The sequence below is a fragment of the Parasteatoda tepidariorum genome, chromosome 11 (genome assembly GCF_982258835.1).
Source record: "Parasteatoda tepidariorum strain Cologne lab strain chromosome 11, Ptep-v5.0, whole genome shotgun sequence".
Classification (NCBI taxonomy): Eukaryota; Metazoa; Arthropoda; class Arachnida; order Araneae; family Theridiidae; genus Parasteatoda; species Parasteatoda tepidariorum.
The window spans coordinates 71,521,915-71,548,260 of NC_141765.1; the positions used below are offsets into that span (position 1 = coordinate 71,521,915).

General features: G+C 28.5%; 1 protein-coding gene across 1 annotated transcript in view; it reads right to left on the reverse strand.

Moving 5' to 3' along the window:
- Positions 1 to 348: 348 nt before the first annotated feature.
- LOC107455473 (myosin light chain 1) overlaps positions 349 to 26,346 on the reverse strand; it is a 33,520-nt gene continuing 7,522 nt past the window's right edge. The window contains exons 3-6 of the mRNA XM_016073052.5: positions 20,909 to 21,049; positions 18,182 to 18,349; positions 7,372 to 7,458; positions 349 to 580 (exon numbers count right to left, since the gene is read on the reverse strand). Coding sequence (XP_015928538.1) covers positions 531 to 580; positions 7,372 to 7,458; positions 18,182 to 18,349; positions 20,909 to 21,049 — 446 coding nt within the window. The 3' untranslated portion in view covers positions 349 to 530. The remainder of the gene's footprint in view (positions 581 to 7,371; positions 7,459 to 18,181; positions 18,350 to 20,908; positions 21,050 to 26,346) is intronic.

Genomic DNA, 26,346 nt, shown 5'->3' on the forward strand with positions numbered 1-26,346 from the left:
TGTAAAGCATGGAAATTTGAGATAGCTTAAATTTGTAAAATTTAATCAAATCGAAGAATTCAAATGAAATATCATTCGATCTCTTTTAAAATTTGAATTTAATTCATTGTTTAAATATTGTGAATAATTTACAAGATATATATCTTTTTCTAATGCAGTTATATACATTTATTAATATAAAAACCTTTCTGTCACTTCAACCTTCTTATTTGGTGATTTTAAAAGAACTGTTTTATGAGAATGATAAATATAGCTAATTTTTTAAAAAAATACTTTAACTAAGGTACATAAAGATGTCAAACTGAAAGAATAAAAATATTTACGTAAATTCGAGGTAAAAAACAAGAATGCAAACCATATAGCAATTTTATTGTGTTCAGCATTAATTAATTACTGAAAGATAACAATATATAAACGCTTTTCTGTTGATTGCCCTTTCGCAGGTTCATCTATTTTTACATTAATTGCATAGCAGATAGTTCATTCTCTTTGAACATTTATAATTAAACACCATAATTCGTTGACTTTCATTATTTGAGTTCTTCAGGGAAAGGACCGGTCATTACACACTTTGCAAATGCTGCAAAAGAAAAAGAATATAGAACATACTGTTATTGCCAATGAAAGTAAATAATTCATCATAAAAATGCACGTTATGACTATGATAACTTAAAGATTATGATAAGACATTCATTTTATAATATTATTTTCTCTTATAATTTAAAGATTTGATAACCATTCAGCCATCAATATTTTTTTTCTCATTTCTAAAGCACTACGCTTTGCTAAAAAGAATAATCTATACAAGATATTTTGTAAAGACTGTCCTAAATGAGAGATTTTTAGAATACTTGTACAAAATGAAGTTTAAAAAAATACTGATATTAGGGATTGCAAGCTAATATTTAAGATAAGAAAAAAAAACGTCATCAAAATCTGATAGAACAACTATTTATTTATATTTATAAACGTCGTTGAACAGCCGACAGAATTTTGGGTTTACGCCTACTAATATTCAACTCCCTGGCCTTGTAATTTTGAACCCAATCCAAAAGACAAGGGAACTTCTGGATCAAGCGCTAGGAGAAATTTGCCTTCGTTAACGACTTTTTTGATGGAACTAACCTGCGTTTTTAGTGAATGGAGTGGAAAACCACGAAAACCTCGCATGGTTAGCCTGACGGCAAGGGAACTCTAACTCTATATCCATCTACCACTGAGGATATTTTACGTCAACACTGTGATCGGTGCAAGCCGGATGCGGAATACGTATTGATCAGCGATCGCTGGGATTCGAACCCGGTTCAACTCATTGGATGGCGAACTCTCTATCCCCCGAGCCATCACGGTTCGATTGAACCACAATTGAGAGAGGAGAGGTTATGAAGGAAAAGAAAAAAGAAAAGAAAGAAAGAAAGTGTTTAATTGCCACTTGAAGGTGTTCCTAACAAACGCCTTTCATTTCTTCTTAGTTTATTCGAGTAATGTAACTGATTTTCATGCTCCTAATCTTTTTTCAATTGTCATTTATTGGCGTTTTTATTTCATTTATTTGTTCTAACTTAATACTTCCTAACCCTAACGTGCATATTATTCAGTTTAAAATTTTTTAGGGATTCTAAAAAAGAACATGAAGAGTGGTGATTAAGGAAGACCTTTTACACTGTATGCAAAATAATATTAAAGAGACAGGAAAAGGGAAAAAACACAAGAGACATATAGAATCTGTGCTGTGTAGAAAACTGTTTTGAGAGAGAAATAATTTTAAAAATTAGGAGGAGATATTTTTAAAATTGTGAGACAAGAATGTGGAAAATTATGCAAACTGGTATCGTACGTCTTAGAAAACAATTAAAACAGAAAATAAATCAATTTGAAAAGAAAATTATGTTTTAATTACAATTTTTCAATTATTAAATTAAAAATTTTAATTATGTTTCTGTATATTCAACATGACAGTGATTATGAGATTTTTTTAAAGTAAAGTTAATTTAGAAGTTGAACATTGTTTTTGTAAAAATTTGGCTTGTAACAGGATAACAAGATCTTTCACAATCTACTGAATTGAGCTGTGATGGCTCAGGGGATAGAGCGTTCGCCTACCAGCGAGGTGAACCGGGTTCGAATCCCAGAGATGACTAGTCGATAAGATTTCCACATCCGGCTTGCACCGAACTCAGTGCTGACGAATAGTATCCTCAGTGGTAGTCGGGCCTCAGTGGTTAGAGTTCTCTTGCCGTCAGGCTAACCGTGGGAGGTTTTCGTGGTTTTCCTCTCTGCGATGCGGATTAGTTCCACCAAAAAGTCCTCGACGAAGGCGAATTTGTTCTAATCCTCTATTCAAAATTACAAGGCTATGGTGTTGAACAATACCCAAAAAGTCTTAAACCCGAGAAATTGCGTCTGCTGTTCAACGACGGTAATAAAAATTAAAAATCTTACTGATTTAGATAGTCAGAATTAAGTTGCTAATAGGATTTTTAGAATTGAAAAAAAAAAAAGTTGCAAGAGGGGAAGTGTATCAGAAAAATGAAGACTTTCTGCTGAAAAATTTTGAGGACAGTAGGAAATTAGGCAAACTACTGTAATTTATGCGGACATCTTTTGGCAATTTATGGGGTCCAAACTATAGCGCTATTCTTGGATCGAATGATAGTCAAATAAAAACTTTAAAAATACCAATTATTTCAAAAGCTTGATCAGAATTATATACAATAATGTAAAACCTATTATAAATCCAAAACCTTTCTTTAAAAATAATTATTAAAAATAGAATGATGGAACTTGCATAGCATCTGTTGAAGAAAAAATACACCCTTTGTTTGGAACCCCTGCCTGCCAGCAAGCTTTATTTATTTGTTTATTTTTATCAAGGATTGACGTAAATCTCAAAGAGAGACCTGTCAAAAGTTGATATAGAGCATATGTAGAGAAGTTGAAACGGAAAAAACAAAAAATTTGTAGTAGTAAAGAACTGTTTTTTAAAGTACAATATCATCAGAAACTTTTTATCATTGACTTTCTTCTCATGTAATTTGAAATTACAAAAATTAATAAATTTGAAAATCCTATAAGAAATTACATTAATTTTTTCTTTTTTAAATGATAAGGTAGTTATTTTCATCCGTGGTATGCGAACCTAGCATTTGCTTTAAAAAAATAACTTAATTTTCTTCATATTTTATATAATTCAGAAGTTGTTGCTGTAAAATATTTTTGTTTAAAAAAAATATTTTTAAGTGCTACAAAGTTAAAGTCCGTTATAACAACGATAGCAGATAAAATTGTGGTTACAAGCAAATACACATATTTAATGTAAAAATATCAATAAAAAAGAAAAAAAATAGTTATTTCTTATATTTCGAGCATTCAAATACGTAGAGAAAACTGCTTTTATCTGAAGATTGAATTGCATAGTTTATGCAGGAATGTTTGAACAACTTTTCAAATCGTTTTTGCAATAATAAAATGAAACGAAGTGCTCAATATCTTATGACGTCAGCGAATTTTGATTTCAATAGTAAGTATAAGTTATCATGAAGGGAAATAAGGGGTGCATTCTTTTGAAGTCCGCAATAGGATAGTGGGTGAAAATATAGTGGGTGAACTTTTCTTTTGTTAGAAAAGTTATAACTTAGCCGGTGGTCGTATAAAGTACCTTTTAAAAATAAAGGGTTCTGATTACAAACAAAACAAGAGTAATAAAATATTAAATAATAAACCAATTAATAATTATATAGTTTGAAATCAATTCAAACTTTTATATTCAACAAAATTGTATTAATACTTAGAAAACTTGAGATAATTTTAAATTATTTGTTATTATCAAACTAATAATTAAAACACCATTGAATTTACTAAATATGTATGTTTAGTATGTCTTAAACTAATAGAAATCCAGATAATAATTAAACTAAACACTTTAAACATATCTTTCATTCATGGGCGTGATTAAACTATATTATTTAAGAGTAGTTAAAATCTTTTTAATTTATGAAACGTTTATTTGAACTAAATTAAACAGAATTTAAAACTTTATCTACAAGCAATCATTTTTTGAAGCAGTTCTTGATGGACATATAAGTAAAAGGTAATAAATGAAAACAAATATTTTTCTTGAATGATCTAAACTATTTCAAGTCCTGTTATGTATCAGTAGCGTCTTTAAAAATCAGCCAAGTGCTCCTGTTGAATCATGTTGAACTCCCCCGCTTCGATCAAAATAGCCTCAAGAGTGGAGAAAAAAAAATGCATAAAATGTGCACTTAAAATGCAGAGACGGTTTGCGTGAAAAATGGCTCTTTCGGGAGATATTTTTAGTTATGTTACTTTTATTTCTGTGTTAGTTGAGTTATTCATTGCACATCAAAAAGTTTTTTGAACGTTCCCCAAGCATATAAAATTGTTCGAGCCGAAATAGTTACAAACTCATGCAAAATTTAAAATAGACGAGTCAGCGTGCTGTGCAAAAAATAACCGTGATTAATAATGTCTTTTAGAAACTGTTTCTTAATATAACATTTTTAAAATTTTAACAGTTTTTATTCGTGTTTAATTTTCTCCGTGCCTTTTATTTTAAAATATTAAATTTGTTTCTATTTCATTTAAGTCATAAAATACATAGATTATTATTATTTTTTTATAAATTGCCGATAAATTCTAATGTTAAAAACACGCATTAAACAGCAAATATTAATTCTACTTTTCAATTATTTAAAGTAACCAGTTTAATAATTTAATAAATCTTGATAAATTTTTAATCTTTAAAAAATTAAAATGCATTGATAATGTTTTTTTTTAAAAAAAAATGGAATATTTTAATTTAAATTGCAATGCAGCCGTTTCAGACCAACAAATTTGCTAATATCTTTTTTTCTTTAAAAAAATTAGGCTCATTAAATCATTTTTTAATACTTAAAGCAGGAACCGGGCAAAAAAACCACTTAATAAACCATATTAGTGGCTTACTTTAAAAAATTCGGCACTAAATATTTTAAAAGTGAATATTAATTCAAGTGACAAAAAAGGAGTGCCGTCAAGACTTCTAAAATCATTTCGTCCCTTTTATTCGTAAAAATAAAATATTTTTCTATGATGAAATGTGACAACTTTGGCAATGAGAAAGTATGTGTCCCTTTCTAACTCACATTTTAGACAGTTTATCTCTTAACGTCGCACTAAAACTATGCTAATGGGCTATTGGTTTGGTATTTAAGTCTAATGATGATCCGAAAGCAATACTAGCGCACGCTACGCTACCACAATTTAGATAGGACGGTATGTGATGGTAGTAATCACCCTGCTCTCCACACTACGCTGCCCAACTGCCCAACCATGTCTGGATTCTTCCGGCTTTGAAACTACCGGAGACATTACATTACGAGGATTTTGAAACATTATAACCAAATAGGAGAATGTGCAATTCAATAAGATATCCTATAATTTAGAACAGGGGTTTCCAACTTACATGAGGCTGGGGGCTGCAACTTTATCAAAATTTTATATAGGACTCTTCTATTTTTGAAGGAACATTTTGATGTTACGGCCAGATTTTTATCAAGTTGTACGAAACAAAAGTATTGAATTACAAATCAAAATAAGAAGTAGATTTTTACCTGAGATAAAAAATTTTTTTGCACCGCTGGTGTGTTAAATTTCACAGAAAAGAAGAAATTAAGTTTTTTTTCTGAATGAAGAAAAGTACTTTTAACCCATATAGATTTTTTATGAAAATTGTCCGCAAATAAATGACAACTAATATCAGCCAATTGGTAACCACTGATTTAGAATTAACAATAGAACCCCAGCCCAAAAGTCTTATTAGGTGATGATTTATATCACCAAACCGACTAGTACCCACGCATATCTGCAATTGTGGAAATATCAGCGTTATCACTGCAAAAGAAAAGAAAACTTAGCTATACGAGTGCGTTAGAATTATATGGAAAAACTTAGTGAAAATTTGGAAACAATTGTTAGAACTAATAGTATTTTAACAAATTTCATAAATTTGAAGTCGATCATAATATCAGTATGTAATTTTTTTTTCTCATTAAAACATCTTTAACATTTGTGAATTGACTCTCGAACAATAACGAACTTATTTATGACATCTTATAAGTTTTCTTGTGACGTAGTTGTGACGAGTGTAATAATAATATTAATAAAGAAAAAATCAAACTTAACCATGTTTTTTTTGTTGTTTTTTTTAAATAAAAGAAGTTTTTTGTTTCTATTAAAAACTTGTTTTTTTTTTAAATACTAAAGATAATAAATTATGAAATTATATAGATTACTGCGTAAATAAGAATTAGGAGGGCAAACCAGATCTTTCTAGTAGCGCGATAAATTCTAAATTGTTAAAGAAATTTAAATAAGCAGACATCTCATAACATTCACTGCTAATGAGTATTGGTATATGATTGAAAAAGGTTGATCCACGGAGAAAAACAAATTTAAGTAAATAATCTTTTCCAAAATTTCTGAATTTCTTCTATTGTTGTAACCTTGGCGAACAAAGAGCCAAGGTTACAACTTTGGCCAAGGTTGTAACTAACTTTATATATACATATGTTACGGTGAAACACTGAAATCTGGTGAATGTTGACATTCACGTAGTCGCTTGGTGTATGTCCGAAATATTTGCTAAATACCCTTATTTCTGACTTTCACCGGTGAATGTCAACAATCACATAGTCGCTTTGGTGAATGTCTGAAATATTTATTACATTCGATTTGATATGAATTTATTCGTGGATAAAATTACATTTATTCGATATTTGAATACTTACTGACGATAGATCAGAAGAAACATCAGTGTTTGGAGTATCGGGCCATACATTTACAATTGCCCGGTATACATTTGCTCGGTATACCCTACACTGATGTTTTTTTAAGGTTAAGTGCCACTGCCCGGTATATATTTGCCCGATATACCCTACACTGATGTTTTTTTAAGGTCAAGTGCCATTGCCCGGTATATATTTGCCCGCTACTCTGAACACTGATGTTTCTTCTAATCTATCGTCAGTAAGTATTAAAATATAAAATAAATATAAATATATCAAATAAATATAATTATATCAACGAATAAATTAATATAAAGTTGGATATAACAAATATTTCGGACATTCACCAAAGCGACTATGTGATTGTTGACATACACCGGTGAGGGTCCGAATGTACAAGAATGTAATGAAATATTCGATCTTTCACCGCCGTATTTGGTGTTTGTCGACATTCACCGGTGAAAGTCCACAACCACCGATTTCGGTCATTCGCCGTAACACATATATATAAAATAATTGTTTATTATTGAATTTAAACAAATCAATTTTTTTTGGAATTTTTTAAAATATCCCTAAGGCTTACGTTCATATTTCAAAAATCCATCATCATCTTCTGCTCCACCGCATGATTTTAATATATCCTCAACTTCACCGTCTGTTAATCGTTCACCTGAAACAAAATAAAATAAATATTTGTAGTGTGATGCCAGATCAAGATATATGAAATCAAATTTGGTAGTTTTACTTCTTTGTTGTCTAACTGACACTATGATAATTGATCATGACTGTCTCGTTAGCAACAATTCATTCAAAAACTTGCTCAAAATCTTTCCCGATATTAGTTTTTTTATTAATACATAAAAAATATAAAAAAATACTTTTATATAGAATTAAAGAGTGAATAAATTTAAATAATGCAAAAATGTATTTTAATACAGGTGAGGAGACAGTTTTCATCAATTATTTTTTGGCCAATAAAATTAATGTTTAATAAACTAACTTTTCTTCATTTCATTGATTACTCATTGAATTTTCAAAATTTTAATATGGACTAAAATTCGAAAATAAAATAATAAAATTTATTTTATTAATCGTGTGATAAGTTGCATTTTTGAATTTTTCAGAGCTAAGATAGCAGGATTTCAACATTTTAAATTGCACGATTCAATTGGAGAATTCAGGATTTCAACTGGTACTTAGACAGATCAAATACCATTGTAATGGATATTGTGATTGAATAGTTAAATCTATTAAATTTTTTGAGAAAAGATTTATTTAAAATTAATTTAAAATTTATTTAAGTTTTCTGAAATTTTTTATGTAATACTAAATTTAAAAATCAATAATAAATTATCTGGAATTATTGTTATTTAAAACGTAATAAAAACTATTAATGTTAATATTTAAGCATAATTTAGATCAACACAAATAGTGAAGTCGAGCTCAGTTAAAATGTCACGAAATAAACGATGCTTCAGTAAATCAGATAATACTTCTTAGCATATTGATGATCATAATTTGCTTATAAATTATTAGTTTATTAAATAGATAACGGATTGATTTTGACGTAATTTATTTCATATTTTTGCTAAATTCATACTTGTTATAAAATAGTACTATGCATTAAAACAACACCATTTCAGAGTTAATACAAGATGAAAACATCAAATTTTACTAACACTTAATCTCATGTAAGTTTTCTTTAGATAAACAAGGATTATTCCTGTCTAAAAAGTACCTCAGTCCCAGTGCTCTTTCCACATTCCTGTTTTTTTTTTCTTTTCTTTTCGTTAGACTTAATTTAAAACCGTAGTATCCAACCGAACTCATTTATTATGAGCCTGCTTGAAAGAAATCCTGGTTTTGATGAACACATCTTTTTAACAAATAGTTATTTTAAAGTTAAAAGAATTTTAGTTAAAAGGCTATTTGTTAAAAGATAAAAGATTTAAAGCTAAAAGGCCATTTGAAGTAGCCTTCACACATTCGTCTATTTTATTTGAGCACTTGCTCACTCATACAAATGTTTGATAGTTGCAGATGACCTTCACAATCAGTTCATCAATTTCTCATACCACCGTGGAGCATCTCATCAGCAACTTATTACCTCATTTATGTTATAAAGTAAAGCCAATGTTGCACACTGCATTTTAAACCAACCCTTCATTGAACATCGTAACTAATATTCTGAATATGTGCCTATTTTTACAAATGGCTCAAAATCTGATATGTTCGCTGTGGTGTCGTCATCACTGATGAAACTTATAGCCATGAAATTTGAAAATTTGGCACAAAGGTTGATTTCTTCAAGCTCTACACGGAGATATTGTATTTACTCCGAAAGTAAAAGCGTTTTGCACCAGTTATATAATCTTCTTTGAGATAATCATCCAATTTTATGTTTTATTATTCATTTGCTGATCAGTCTTCGCAGAAATGGGTTTCACGTGCTGTTTTGTTAGTGCCGAGTCACACTGGCGTACCAGGAAAACATCTGATTTTATTCACTTACTTGTACTATTTTAGCAAATTTGATCTCACAATAATTAAAGTGTAACATGCATCTTAGTTTTTATCTATTTTAACATATTGTTTGGCACAGCATGTCCTCTTTTGGACTTTGTGCCATTAATTCCTATATTAAATTCAATTCAATTGATGCTGCTGTGTGAAGAAAACCTTTTTTTAAGTTAACACCAAATCAGGCCTTAAAGGTTAAATCATATAAACTTACAATGGAAAAAATTCACACCAAGCTCACGCCGAACGTCAATAATTTTTGCTTCCGAAAAAACCAATGTTCTTGCACTTTTTATACTGTATATAGATTGTTTACAATCGGTTACGAGTTGCCGTGAGTTCTATCAATGCTTCGATACCCCGATGATTACAAAATATTAAGATGAAATAAAAGATGAAATTTTCCCTTCATCTGATAAGGAATATAGAGTCCAAATTTGAGACTTGTATCTTGATAGAAACGTGTTATGCATCATTCTATCAATTACATAACTTTCAAGTGGAGTAATCACCCTATTACTTAAGACAATCGAAATGAAAAAAAAATTAGTTTTTCTATTTCTATTATAAAGAACACTTGGCTCAAATTTGAGACTTTTATCTTGGTAAGAACGAGTTATGTAGCATTTCTGCCAACTAAGTGGACCTTAATAATAATAAAATATCGGAATGTAACCTTTTTAGTGTCCCCCTTAATCTGATAAGGTACACGATTTCTATATTTAAGACTTATATCTCTGTGGCAAATTAAAACGTGCTATTTAGCTATACAGTTAATTACACTAACAGCCCCCTAATTACTTAGATAATTAAAGAATATCGAAATTAAACTTCTTTTAATTTTACCCTTTATCAAATAAGAAACATGTGGTCAAAATTAAAAACCTGTCATTTAGCATTACTATCAATTAGGCTAATTACTCTCTAATTTCCCCGATAGAGGGAACAAAATTATGAAATGAAACTTTTTGGGATTTTCTATTTATCTCATAAGGAACACATGTTCTAAATTTTAGATTTCTAACTTTATGGGAAGTGGAGAAATTAAGAGATGATTAAGTGAAAATTATGCTTTTATTAGGCTTATTTACCCCTAATTTCCCCCATAATTACATAATATCGAAATGAAATTTTATTAGTTTCTCTTTTTATCTGATAAGGAACACGTGGTCTAAATTTGAAACTTCTATTTTAGTGGAAAACATTTGTTTATATAACTTTCAATTGGGAGTAATTACCCCATTAATTATAACAATCAAATTGGAACATTTTAGTTTTTCTATTTCTATAATTAAGTCCATGGTCCAAATTTGAGACTACTATGCCTTGGCAAAAACATATCCTTTAGCATGATTGTTAATAAGGCTGATTACCTCCAAAATTACAAAAATAGAGATAAAACGTTTTCAGTTTTTCTATTTATCTCATAAAAGAACACATGCTCCAAATTTAGCTTTATAACTATTGGGAGTGTGAGAATCAGTGAAGAGGGGGTCAGTAAGGGCTTAACCTTTAATGCATACAGACAGGGCCGGATTACCCATTAGGCCAGACTAGGCCAGGGCCTGGGGCCCCCAATGATTAGGGGCCACCTTAAAATGGATTTTTTGAAAATAAATTAAGAAAACTTAAGAAAAACAATGATTTTTCAAAATGTTATGATTATTTTTTAGTTCTAATTTAATTAAATACAGTAGAATTTAATTTATTATTATTTATTTTAATTTTAAATATGCTTTCTTAAATGAAAAGATCTATAAACACTCTTATATGTGAATAAATAAAAAATATGCGAGAAAAAAAATTTAATCTAAGGGCTCCAAAAATTTGAATGGCCTAGGGCCCCGCGTGCGCTTAATCCGCCCCTGTATACAGATAATTTCTATTCGCTTCTGCGCTGGTAGAATTAATTTGAATTCGTCTTAATTTTCTGTAGGATTTGCAAATTTATATTACTTTTTAGAATTAGTGTATACATGCATCCTAAATCAACCATAGTGACTTAATATGTCTCGTATAAATAACTATACTGTCTCTTGGACAGTGGTTGGAAAAACTACATTATTTTTGTAGTTAGCTACAACTACTATGTTACAAATGTAGTTAACTACAGCTACAACTACTTTTCTTAGAAACTACTTTGGAGATGTAGTCATTACATTTAGAAGACGAACTTCATTAGAGAACTTAATTCATACCCATGTTCAAAATAGTTCGGAATAAAAAATTGACTCATTCAAATGATATCAATCATTAAGAAATATTTATGCATGAGTCAGTTTGTTAAACCATTTTTTACGAATTTGTTCTTTTAAAGTTTTTATACCTTTCTTGACAGTGAATATTCAATTTAAGAAATGCTAGAAAATTATCCAATATTTTACATTTTCTTAAGTGTTTAATGTTCTTTTTATTTTCTTTAAGAATTGCTATATATATATATATATGTACTACATTACAAATAAAACTACTATAGTACAAATGTAGTTAACTACAGCAACAACTGCTTTTCTTAAAAACTACTTTGAAGATGTAGTCACTACATTTAGTAACGAGCTTGATTAGAGAACTTAATTTACATCCATGTTCAAAATAGTTCGGAATAAAAAATTGGCTCATTCAAATGTGATCAATCATTAAGAAATATGTATGCATGAATCCGTTTGTTAAACCATTTTTTACGAATTTGTTCTTTTAAATTTTTTATACCTTTCTTGACAGCGAATATTCAATTTAAGAAATGCTAGAAAATTATCCAATATTTTACATTTTCTTAAGTGTTTAATGTTCTTTTTATTTTCTTTAAGAATTGCTATATATATATATATATGTACTACATTACAAATAAAACTACTATAGTACAAATGTAGTTAACTACAGCAACAACTGCTTTTCTTAAAAACTACTTTGAAGATGTAGTCACTACATTTAGTAACGAGCTTGATTAGAGAACTTAATTTACATCCATGTTCAAAATAGTTCGGAATAAAAAATTGGCTCATTCAAATGTGATCAATCATTAAGAAATATGTATGCATGAATCCGTTTGTTAAACCATTTTTTACGAATTTGTTCTTTTAAATTTTTTATACCTTTCTTGACAGCGAATATTCAATTTAAGAAATGCTAGAAAATTATCCAATATTTTACATTTTCTTAAGTGTTTAATGTTCTTTTTATTTTCTTTAAGAATTGCTATATATATATATATATGTACTACATTACAAATAAAACTACTATAGTACAAATGTAGTTAACTACAGCAACAACTGCTTTTCTTAAAAACTACTTTGAAGATGTAGTCACTACATTTAGTAACGAGCTTGATTAGAGAACTTAATTTACATCCATGTTCAAAATAGTTCGGAATAAAAAATTGGCTCATTCAAATGTGATCAATCATTAAGAAATATGTATGCATGAATCCGTTTGTTAAACCATTTTTTACGAATTTGTTCTTTTAAATTTTTTATACCTTTCTTGACAGCGAATATTCAATTTAAGAAATGCTAGAAAATTATCCAATATTTTACATTTTCTTAAGTGTTTAATGTTCTTTTTATTTTCTTTAAGAATTGCTATATATATATATATATGTACTACATTACAAATAAAACTACTATAGTACAAATGTAGTTAACTACAGCAACAACTGCTTTTCTTAAAAACTACTTTGAAGATGTAGTCACTACATTTAGTAACGAGCTTGATTAGAGAACTTAATTTACATCCATGTTCAAAATAGTTCGGAATAAAAAATTGGCTCATTCAAATGTGATCAATCATTAAGAAATATGTATGCATGAATCCGTTTGTTAAACCATTTTTTACGAATTTGTTCTTTTAAATTTTTTATACCTTTCTTGACAGCGAATATTCAATTTAAGAAATGCTAGAAAATTATCCAATATTTTACATTTTCTTAAGTGTTTAATGTTCTTTTTATTTTCTTTAAGAATTGCTATATATATATATATATGTACTACATTACAAATAAAACTACTATAGTACAAATGTAGTTAACTACAGCAACAACTGCTTTTCTTAAAAACTACTTTGAAGATGTAGTCACTACATTTAGTAACGAGCTTGATTAGAGAACTTAATTTACATCCATGTTCAAAATAGTTCGGAATAAAAAATTGGCTCATTCAAATGTGATCAATCATTAAGAAATATGTATGCATGAATCCGTTTGTTAAACCATTTTTTACGAATTTGTTCTTTTAAATTTTTTATACCTTTCTTGACAGCGAATATTCAATTTAAGAAATGCTAGAAAATTATCCAATATTTTACATTTTCTTAAGTGTTTAATGTTCTTTTTATTTTCTTTAAGAATTGCTATATATATATATATATGTACTACATTACAAATAAAACTACTATAGTACAAATGTAGTTAACTACAGCAACAACTGCTTTTCTTAAAAACTACTTTGAAGATGTAGTCACTACATTTAGTAACGAGCTTGATTAGAGAACTTAATTTACATCCATGTTCAAAATAGTTCGGAATAAAAAATTGGCTCATTCAAATGTGATCAATCATTAAGAAATATGTATGCATGAATCCGTTTGTTAAACCATTTTTTACGAATTTGTTCTTTTAAATTTTTTATACCTTTCTTGACAGCGAATATTCAATTTAAGAAATGCTAGAAAATTATCCAATATTTTACATTTTCTTAAGTGTTTAATGTTCTTTTTATTTTCTTTAAGAATTACTATATATATATGTACTACATTGCAAATAAAACTACTATAGTACAAATGTAGTTAACTACAGCAACAACTGCTTTTTTTTAAAAACTATTGAAGATGTAGTCACTACATTTAGTAACGAGCTTGATTAGAGAACTTAATTTGCATTCATGTTCAAAATAGTTCGGAATAAAAAATTGACTCATTCAAATGATATCAATCATTAAGAAATATTTATGCATGAGTCAGTTTGTTAAACCATTTTTTACGAATTTGTTCTTTTATACTTTTTATACCTTTCCTGACAGCGAATATTCAATTTAAGAAATGCTAGAAAATTATCCAATATTTTACATTTTCTTAAGTGTTTAATGTTCTTTTTATTTTCTTTAAGAATTACTATATATATATGTACTACATTGCAAATAAAACTACTATAGTACAAATGTAGTTAACTACAGCAACAACTGCTTTTTTTTAAAAACTATTGAAGATGTAGTCACTACATTTAGTAACGAGCTTGATTAGAGAACTTAATTTGCATTCATGTTCAAAATAGTTCGGAATAAAAAATTGACTCATTCAAATGATATCAATCATTAAGAAATATTTATGCATGAGTCAGTTTGTTAAACCATTTTTTACGAATTTGTTCTTTTATACTTTTTATACCTTTCCTGACAGCGAATATTCAATTTAAGAAATGCTAGAAAATTATCCAATATTTTACATTTTCTTAAGTGTTTAATGTTCTTTTTATTTTCTTTAAGAATTACTATATATATATGTACTACATTGCAAATAAAACTACTATAGTACAAATGTAGTTAACTACAGCAACAACTGCTTTTTTTTAAAAACTATTGAAGATGTAGTCACTACATTTAGTAACGAGCTTGATTAGAGAACTTAATTTGCATTCATGTTCAAAATAGTTCGGAATAAAAAATTGACTCATTCAAATGATATCAATCATTAAGAAATATTTATGCATGAGTCAGTTTGTTAAACCATTTTTTACGAATTTGTTCTTTTATACTTTTTATACCTTTCCTGACAGCGAATATTCAATTTAAGAAATGCTAGAAAATTATCCAATATTTTACATTTTCTTAAGTGTTTAATGTTCTTTTTATTTTCTTTAAGAATTACTATATATATATGTACTACATTGCAAATAAAACTACTATAGTACAAATGTAGTTAACTACAGCAACAACTGCTTTTTTTTAAAAACTATTGAAGATGTAGTCACTACATTTAGTAACGAGCTTGATTAGAGAACTTAATTTGCATTCATGTTCAAAATAGTTCGGAATAAAAAATTGACTCATTCAAATGATATCAATCATTAAGAAATATTTATGCATGAGTCAGTTTGTTAAACCATTTTTTACGAATTTGTTCTTTTATACTTTTTATACCTTTCCTGACAGCGAATATTCAATTTAAGAAATGCTAGAAAATTATCCAATATTTTAAATTTTCTTAAGTGTTTAATGCTCTTTTATTTTCTTTAAGAATTAAAGTACCAAGAAAATAAATTTTCTTCTATTGAATTAATATCAATGTTTCATAAGAGTACATTCGCATTTGAAGGGGGGGGGGCAAAGTGATAGATTAGCTATAATCCGTAATGGCTAGTTCAATACTAGTAATTCTAAATGCATAATTCTTATTAACGCTCAGCTGAAGGGGCATTCTCATAGCGTCCACTGATGAACCAGCAAAGATTTGTAATAATTCGATTCGAAAAATCAGCTGAATATGAGCATTGTTTCTTTTCTAAACAAATGTAAAAATGAGTTGTCAGGAATCGCTACAAACTACAGCTTTTTTTATGTACATATATCACACTATTGTTTTTTAAAAGTAGCACACTACACTACAAACTACGAAAAAAAGTAAAGACTACACAGTAGTTTCGCTACTTGCAGCGCGTTACTTCGGATCACTGCTCTTAGGTGTATCTCATGTTAATATAATTAGAAATATTAGTATTGCTGAATATCGAAAATGGTGGTAGCTACTTTACGCCAAGTAGTGTAAAAGAACATTCTTTGTGTCTCACAACGCTCGGAACTGTTCTTCGTTGGACACCACTTTGAATGTGTAAACTAGTTGCCTTCGTTTTTGGTGCTTAAATGCACTAAACTTTTTACACTATTACAGAGAACTCATATATTTGCAGGCATGTGAGAACAAAAATTTGTATAATAATTCGTAGTATATAGCTTTTAATAAAAGGTAACAAATAAAAAAATCATGAAAAAATCCCTAACATTTAATATTGTTTTCGCAACAGGGGAAATTATATATTAAAAAAAACTTTATAAATGACGATTTTAAAGAAAAACACGTATTTAATTATTATACTTTTTTATTATTAAAATATTTTTATTATCATTTATACTTAATTATTATTAAAACACGTATTTAATTATTATACTTATTAGCTATCATTTTTTTTTATTTATGTACATTCAATCAAGAATAATGAGTGACAAAAATAATTAACCTCAATGATTAATTTGGAATAAGAATAGCTGTCTTCTTTGGTTTCGTAAAAAGTTATTGAACGCCCCGAAAATAAATTCAAAAAAAATTTAAACAGTGCCTCTCATTATAATTAGTACATTATTACTCTATCTCAAGTTGAAAATCTGCTTAAGCTACATTAAGCATGTTTCGAATTTAAATGATTTAAATTACTTACCAATTCTTACAGAGCAAAACCCTATGAAAATCATTAATCTAAGCATCGGTAAAATAATACCTAAGCATTTAAATAAATAATTTTAGTCTTCCACTAACAAGAGGTTTCAAAATAAATAAAAAAATCTTCCATTAATAAAAGTAAATTTAATGTTAATTTTTTTAGTTTTTTCTATATATATTCTGAATATGTTTGTAAATGGTTATAAGCTATATGAATACAGAACCCATATGAATACAGAACCCATTTCAATGCAAAATTTGTTTATTTTTCAACGTGTTTCATCTTAGTTTCGGTTGAACCTGCGTACTTCATTTTGTTTGCTTAGTACTTACACTGTTTATAATATACTTCAAACAGGAAATTCTTTTTCCACAAGAAAGACAAGCATGTTCCACTGCTTATTTCTAAGAGCTGTGGTAGACTGAACTTATCGTACTTACCTTCGCATTAGATACAGATATTTGTTTAAAACATGTATTATTTATTTAAAAAAAAAAACTACAGAAAACTCACCAATGTTTCGATAACAACTCACGTTAAAATGCGTTTAAGGTGAGAGCAAAATTAAACTTTCATACTTTACCTTCATACTTCAGCTAAATGCATATAAATAATTCTAGATCTTCATTAAGGGTCAGAGTTTGTCAGAAATGCAAAAAATTACAATGTAAAAATTAGAACTCTCCAAAATAAATTTTTACCTTAATATTTGCTATTATTAATATTGTATTGTTTTTTTATATCATTGGCATCAGGTTTTTTTCCCAAAAGTTCATTAAAAATGAATCTCGGGAAAAACTCAAATGGGTTCTCCTAGGTTTTTTTTTAAGTGGGTTTATTCAATTTTCCGCGAATAATCCTCGAAATCTCCCAGTGGGTTTTGTTTTTCGGGAGAAAAATTGATGTTACAGTTCTGGTTCACTCTAAATATAACTGTAGATCAAAGTTCATAGTAACTTAGTGAGCTATTAAAAATGTGCATTAAAATCAATTTGGAAAACAAATTTTTGCATAACCCAAGTGAAATAGATAAATTTTAATTCATAAATAATTATTCTATACCGAAAACTATCTTTATAAAATTTGCCATGATTGTGGTGCCCTCCTCTACTTCAATTTCTAACTTCCTTTTATTTATTCTTCGTTTATTAATTATTTTTTCACCTATTATTATTATTATTTTACTTAAACTTCCTTTGTCACTAATTCGCATGTAATTTATACTTCTTTATATATATATAATAGCAATAAAGTCAATTGTTTTAAGTTTATTATCTATAATGAAATTGCTAAAAATTAACTTCTAGTAAAAAAAATTGTTAATATGAGTAACAAATAAATTCAACTAATTTTATTTATTGATGTTTCATCTTTTAACTATCTTTGATTTCTTTGTCTAAATTTAACTATTTGATCTTAATAATAGCAAAAGTGTTTCCTTTTAACTCACCTAAAGATAATAAAACGTGAGCTAATTCTGCGGCCAACATAGTTCCATTTTCTGCTTTGTCGTAAACTTTAAGGCCTTCCATAAAATCTTCTAGTGTACCAATTTCTTTTTCTTTCCTAATTTGGCTAAAGATAGGCAGGAATTCTTCAAACGACAACTTTTTTTCTCCTGAAAGAATAAATTTAAATTTATAGAACTACAATACTAGTATGGTAACGTTATCTAAATGTTCTTTAGAATTCATTTTGCGATTTATTTGGTAATTTTAACCTTTTGACGCCGATTTCTTTTTCTAAATAGAATGGGAATAATCTGTTTGCACTTTTAAAATGGGAGTTTATTTAAATTTTGATAGGAGTTAGATGACTGTTAATAAGTACTTATTCTAAGATAATTTCTCAATTATAACAATGTATAAAGAAACATGAATGATAGCTTCAAATATTTAATTAAAGTATTTTAAAAATACTAAACTCATACATCAAACTACGGTGACTGTTTTATCCATCTTTTATGGAGGTAGTCGGATTTATTCATTTATTTACATAATGTGGACACCTTTGTAATTGCGAAAAACACCTTAAAAACTCTTTTTCAGGTTGAAAAAAAAAGATAGCAACATTTTACGAAAGACAGCAAGAATGTACATTCAGTGTTATAGCGGGATTCGAACTCACTCGCTTCACAGTATAACTATTCTATGTATAACTATGGAGGATATATAGAGTATAACTAAGGTTCCACGGGGAGTGTAACACGGGGATTGTCACGGAGAGAGTGTAACAGTTAAGCTATTGATTTAATTTATCAATTTCCAGGCATTTGTACATTTATAAATGTACATTTTTTTATTGTTTTAAAGGTTAGTAAATGTTAATTTATTGCTTACATGGGAAAAAAAGCCAATTAACTGATGAGAAACAATGTTAACAACTGTTTACTAAATAAAATAGAGGTTATCAAACTGAAATTTTTTAAATCATCTCTAAATATTACTGTTAAAATTTTTGAAGGAAATATGGTAAAAATTACCAATTTTTACCACATTTACTACCACATAGCACGGTAATAAAAACCATATTTTTTTGGTTAATTTAACCAAAAAGTCATTACCAAAGAGCTTCGGTAAAAATTACCGTGAATTTTTATGTTTGAGTCTGAAGCACACACACACGGAAAATTTGAACATATTCTGGTAGTTGTGACCATACTATTTTTCTCAGCGTAGTTTTTACACTAATTAAATATTCAATACGCTTATTTTTAATGTTAAAGCTAAAGAAAAGCTGAGGAACAGTTATTTTTATTTCAGTAAACTTATCGATAACCAAGATTTCTATTTTTTTTTCCTAATATTTATCACAAATACAAAGCAATTAAAACATGTCAGTTCATATATTTTCTCCACTTGGATATAGTTTAGAAATCATTGTACAAATTATGGTATCTTATTGTGAAGCATAAACTGAATTGTATATTAGTATGACAAAGCAATCTATAAGTTACATAAGTTCAAAAGTTATCAGAGGTCGAAAGTTCAAGTTTGTCTTTGCAGAAATAATGCTCAAAAATAAATATTTTACCTTAAGACAAAGAAAAATGGTTAGTATTTAAAGGTGATGACTTCAATTTTAAAAAAAATGTTTTATTGAAAATTTTATTTATAAAATTAGTAAAAAAAAAAAAATCAAGTTTTCAGTAATTAACAAATACTTAAACATTGCCTGATTTTTAAATATCGTATAAATTTATATTATGATGCAATTTTTTTCTTCATTGAAACCAGTAAATTTGATTTGTAAAGACTGGTGACTAATGATTTTCTGTTTATTCAATGCATTCACATTGTATTGAATAGGTACTGAAGTGTAATAAATTTTACAAACAACGATTTTGTGTGAAAAAAATCTCTGGAAAATATAAACAATTCTTATGTTAAAATATTTATTTAATATCAAAAATATCATTTTTTTAACTTTTCATGAAAAACATTGTTCTTTCAAATTAAAACCGAAACCCTAAAAAAAAAAAAACTTCCTATCCATTAGCCCAAAAATTTTGTTTTCCAGGATATATTGTAAATCTGTTTTTTAAATCCAAATTCAGAAATGTTTTGAATCACCTTTATAGATAGATATTTTTAAAGTTTCTAAATATACTGAAAAGTAGAAAATGATGAAAGCTTTATGGTGATAGTCGATGGAAAAATAAAAACTACTAAAACCAATAGTAGTTCCGTCAACCCTTTCCTTAAAATATTTTTTTTTTCTTCTGAAGAGCTTATATTCTGTTTAAATATGTAATGCAGTTTTGCTTTTAATTATACACAATCAAAAGGCCTCACTTAAAATTAGCTATTATAAAATTTCAATTGTACATTTTGGAGGAAGATCTGATATTTCAAACTTTATGCTAAATCATAGTTTTTCGAAATGCTTTGTTCTTTTTCTGAATCTTAGTAATTGTATGGTTTTGAAGTTTTGTATATTTTAAAAGCGCAGTCATGTTTCAATAAACTAGCAAAATGTATACAATTTATATTATTAAATTATAAATTATTGTTACTGTATTGTATTGAACAGTTAAATTATAATGTTAAGAACGTTTTTAATTAAAGTTCATTTTATTTTTTTTCTTCCAGAAAATGCTTGATTTTTTTAAAAAATAATATTGAAGCGACGTTACCTTAATTAAATTTTTATTCACTCTATGTTAAAATTTATTTACCTTTCTTCTTTGCTCCTCCATTTTTTTCAACAGTTGCTATAGTTGGCTTGCAATCTAGTGATCTTAAGAGATCACCTAGGTCCTTTGCATCAATTTTACCTTCTCCTTCAAAGTCATAGATTTCGAAGTGTTCTCTGGCCTCTGAAATAACTCTTATGTTGTGAAATTGAAGCAAGTTTCAGTACTAACTTAATATCATCACATTTATAAAAATTATTCTTTTCTTAAAGCTTAAAAAATTGCAGAATAGTTCTAATTTATTTTTAAGCATTTTTAGAGAAAAAATTAAATAATCTTATCATCTTTTTGTGCTAAAAGCTTAAGTGCAAAAAGCTAAATTTGAAAATTTAGTATGTACAATGAATTCAAGAGATAATAAATATTATATCAAATAATAAATATTCACAAAATGTTATTTTTTGCATAGAAATATCTTATAGGAATTTTACAATTTTACCCACATTTTTTTTAATTCGCTTAAAGATTTCTTGAGATATGGCGAAATAAGTAAAATTAGCAATAACAAAAAGTAACATTAACAAAATAATGTTAATTTTACTTTTTGTTAATTAACATTAACAAAAATAAAATTAACATTAAGGAATTCAAGCTTTGGATCGTTCTTCTAAGCAAACTAGGAGACCATATTTCCCATATTAGAGTTACCCCCTTTATTTTGGAAATCAGAAATCTGAATCTGCTGGAAAAAAAAGATATGTTTATTCAGGGAAAGTACGTTTTGGGGTCTGATTTCATAACTTAAAATATCGTCTGCGCTAACTAGTTAATTTTTCTGAGGTCACCCACTTGAATTATTAAGATTGAGTTCTAGAACGTGAAAATCCGATAATTAGATCAAAAGTTATTCCGGGTGATCCATTTTTTTTTATATTGTACAAATCAAATATATGAAACTTCTTACTATGACAAGTTTTTGTTTAACTTTCAATATTTGTTATTGTTTTAAAAGCAAGATTTCTAATGTACACATTTAACTACTTTTTTCGAAATTACTCCTTTAAATATCTTCTTTTTCCCCCCAGAGGTTTGATATAGCATCTAAAACAGTACCGATTCTAGTAACTGATCAAAAAATGTATCCCTTTAAAGTAACTTTTTGCCACTCAGATTTCAAAAATGTTTCCTGAAGGGCAGAAACAGACGGGATTATGTTTTTCAATCTTTGGCATCAGGCAAGTTGTTATAAAAGCCAATTCCAAGATACTATTTCTTTGTAAATTTTTTATTTCTTCAATTTTGAATTATTAGGGCTCAGGCACTTCTATTCCTTTTTCAATTCACAGTTCCGAATCAGTGCAATTTTCCTCGGTGTTTATTTTATCAGAATGGGAATCTTTTTTACCAATTGAAAGTTTTTTCCGATTTTTGTCGAAACGATTTTGTCAGCTTTTAGAAGTAAATTTAGATTTGCTGATCATCGGTGATTGTGTAAGCAAGCTTTTTATGTAAGACATTTACAGTTGAGGTGTAAGTTTTGCATATTTATTGTTACCAGGATTCTTTTTTGAAGTAGTCTTTTGAGATGATGCAAGCTATTTAGAGGGTTGTGAAGAGGACTAAGTAGATAATGATTTTAAAATAGTTGGGTGTCTGCTGAGTTGCTTTAAAAGATTTTGTTGTGGATGTACTGGGAATTTGTTTAGGTAGTAATATTTTTAATTTTGTTCTCTGTGAGTCTGTTTCTTCTTCATTGTATTGTATGACTATGAATTACGTTATTTTAGAGTTTGATACTACAGCTGCATATGAAACGTTTGGGAGTAGCTGTGAGTTTAGGAATTTGTCTAGGCTTATAGGAGATATGGATTTTGTGTCACTTTAATGTTTAAAATTGGTTGCTCCTGTTTCCATTTTTAACACAGTTACGAATTAGCAGTGTGAGATTAATGGCAGTTTATGCATTGTTTAGGTGATGGGCAAGATTTAAATGAATGCCCTGCTTGACCACACTGAGAGTAAGTTTCCCACTGTGTTGGTAGAATGGCCAAACTTTTGGCATTTGAAACAGCGTAGAGGATTGAGGATGTAAAGACAAACTTTGCAATTTCTATATCCAGCTTTTACATCAGGTAATGTAGCTGCATTGAAAGTTAAAACTATATGTTGAGTTTCAATAATTTCTGATTCCTTCTGAATAGTTATGTGACGGGCATCAATAACGTATTGGGTAGAGTCTTTCAATGATTTAAGATATTAAGTGGATATTACAGAGCTTTATCGGATATGATGCCTTTAGATATGCTTAAAGTGTTGTGTGGGGATTTAGTTATAATGACGTTGCCAAATTTGTGTGATTTTAGTAGTGAAGTGGTTTGTTTTGCAAAGGAAGTTTAAAATAATAAATCACCTGAATGCAGTTGTCGAACATTTTTTTGAGTTTCCTATGAGTGATTCGAGTGATTTTCGTTCAAGAAACGGAGACAAGGTAGAAAGCTTCTTTTCGGTTGAATTAAGTATTATAAATCTTGCTTTTGTAGGGTCGTAATTAGTACAATTTGAAAGGTAAAAACTAGGTGTATGTTTACTTCAGTAAGGCAAAAAAGTTGTTGTCTCCATAAATCATGAAGATCGTCTCCGCTAGACACTCCCATGACTACCATCGAGCCTAACAAGGGGAACAGAAACACCTGTTCCAGCCTCGGTGCTTTGTCCAGGGTAGCTCCAGTTATCTACGCCAGGAAAGTGTGGATCCGCCTAAATTATCAGAGCCCAGAGGCCCTCCCCTGATGCAGCACGTAGTCCCTAGCAGGGTGCTAAGCATGCCCTACCAGCCGGTTGAAAGAGAGGGGGGACCTAACCTCCTTCCTTTCACCTAGGGTGAAGCCCGGGTCACGGAGCAATCAACCTGCAACCTCCGAGAAAAAATTGCCCCCTTGGGTGCCATACTCACATGAGAATAAAAACGGGTAACTCTAGGATTCCCTTTTCCAACTTACGAGAAATATGCTCACGGCAAATATGCTGGTTAGCAATAGTTTACATTATTAGTCTATAATCTTTAGAAAGAACTTGGTTATTACAAATAAAGATATAAAACACAACCGCTAGATCAGGAAACCAATCAAAAATATAGAAACAAGCAGAATTTTGAAAACCTATAATCTGCAAATGTTGATTAGTGTTTTAAAAAAAATAATATTCGCTCTCTCGGTCAATTTTCTAATTTGTTAGAAAGTCAGAAACTCAAAATAGGACTGTCGCAAGAGAGAAATAGAAGAATGCTAAAGTCCAGCTCGAAGCCAAGGTAAGCCATACCCGTCAAAATAGAGTGTGCCCCTGGGGGGAGGGGCTAAATGAATATAATTTAGTTATAATTTAAAGTTTATGTAAAAACATTAAAAAAATAGGTCAGATGGCTATAGAAAAGAGATAACCAGTTTAAACACTTACAATATGTATTTGTTAATACATTACAGCGGATACAGTTTCATAGGTAGCAGTTTAACTTCTATATCAATTTCGACAAAGGGGTAATTTCCGTGACAGCAAAAATTATGTAAAATTTCAAATTTTATTTTATTTAGGGTTCAAATATTTTTTTTAAAATTTGCTATTTTATTGCTTTTCAATACGTAGGAAATATATTTTTTTTATACTAGCTGGACTTGTAAGGCAAATATTTAATCCAATCTTTGTTCCCGAGAAAAAAGCAAAGGATTATAATGCGGAATGGCACAATAAATTCGACGGAAATATCATCTGCAGCTCTAGAAGTGATGGCCACATAAAATTAAGGACTGATAGCCACATTTTATTAGTGCGTATAGACATATCAAGGATCGCAGGGTCCTTAAGTTTCAAAATTGGTAAAAAAGAAAGTAAGAAAGTAAAATATATTTCTGTAAATTCGTATTCACCACCGTTCTTAATATTTTCAAATAAATCTAGTTACAAAATCTTTATTTTCGGTAATAGTTTTTCGTTTGGTTTCGAAATCTTAAGATGAAAGTTAAGAAAAAAAAAATCTTTGCATTTTTTATTATAATATTGAAACCACTTTTAAATTTTTTTAAGAACCGTACAAAGGCATAAGTATTCCATTCCGATTCTACAGACCTAATATATTATTCAAATCCAATAGAACCGTATAAGTTTATTTCAAAGAAACCTACAAATTATCCAATTCAACAGACTCAGAATTTAGTGAATATCAGTGTAGTAGCTGTAGAGAATATAATTACAACTATAAATAATGACTGGATGAACTGTACAATGTGCACACAGTGGCTCCATGAAACATGTAAAAAATTTAAAAACCTTTGCCAAAAATTTGATGAAGTTTTTTCAGAAGTTATTTATTAAATTATATTTTAGTTATGGATTAAATTATATTCAGTTTATTAGATTCTTTTTTTTCCTTATTTTTCGTGATCAAATTCATTATTTACAACTTATCATAAGCTTTTCATGGTTAACTGAGTGAAATGTGCTATTTCTTCCATTTTAACTTATTTTTTATTTGCAGAATAGAATGGTCAACTCCCCTCAACATTAAGGAGAGATAGCCACTCGTAGGTTTTCTTTAAAAAAATTTTTAAATATATTTTGCTCTCAATATTTCATTATTCATTGCACGAAATATGTTGAGTGCATGCATAAGAAATTAAACCATGCATAAACATTTCTCCTGTAACTACGAGTATTATTAGTACTTTTATTTCAGCTTGACAAAACTATGGCCATCCAACCTAGACTTTCCCTAGTTTAAAATAGATATACTTTCGATAATTTTTTTTTAAAAACCAGTTTACTCTGGAAATTTAAATCCTAAATGAATTTATAAACTATTTATAGTTATTTTAAATTTATACTGAAATCTGTACCTTGACAAGTTAAAAACTAATCAGCCAATTTAAGAATTCGATTGGAGAAGATAAAACATAGCACTACTTGCAGTTAATAAAAAAAAAAAAATAAAAAAAATTAAAAAAAAAATAAATAAAAATACATTTTAAAATCGATAGATTATTGACTGCTATTTAATATATAGTGTGTCCTGAAGTTCGAAATCCTAAATAAATAAATTTATGAACTATTCTTACTTGTATTTATTTGTTTTAAGTTAATAAGAAAATCAGTTCCCCGATGAGTTGAAAACTACTCGGCTGATTTAGAAGTTCGTTAAAAGAGGATAAAATATGTTAAGATTTAAAGTTTATAAAAAAAAACAACATAAATGAGACATTTTAAAAGCGATACACTTTTGATGGTTGTCATTTAGTATCTAGTTCGTACTGCAGCTCCGAATTCTAAATAAATCTATGAGCAATCTATTAATATTTACTTATTTTAAGATGATACGAAAATCAGTTTTCCGATGGGTTAAAAACTACACAGCCGATTTAAGAGTAGGTAAAGAGGGGATAAAATATGGTATGGCTTAAGGTTGAAGTGTGGGTGTGTAGTGACGGCTGGGA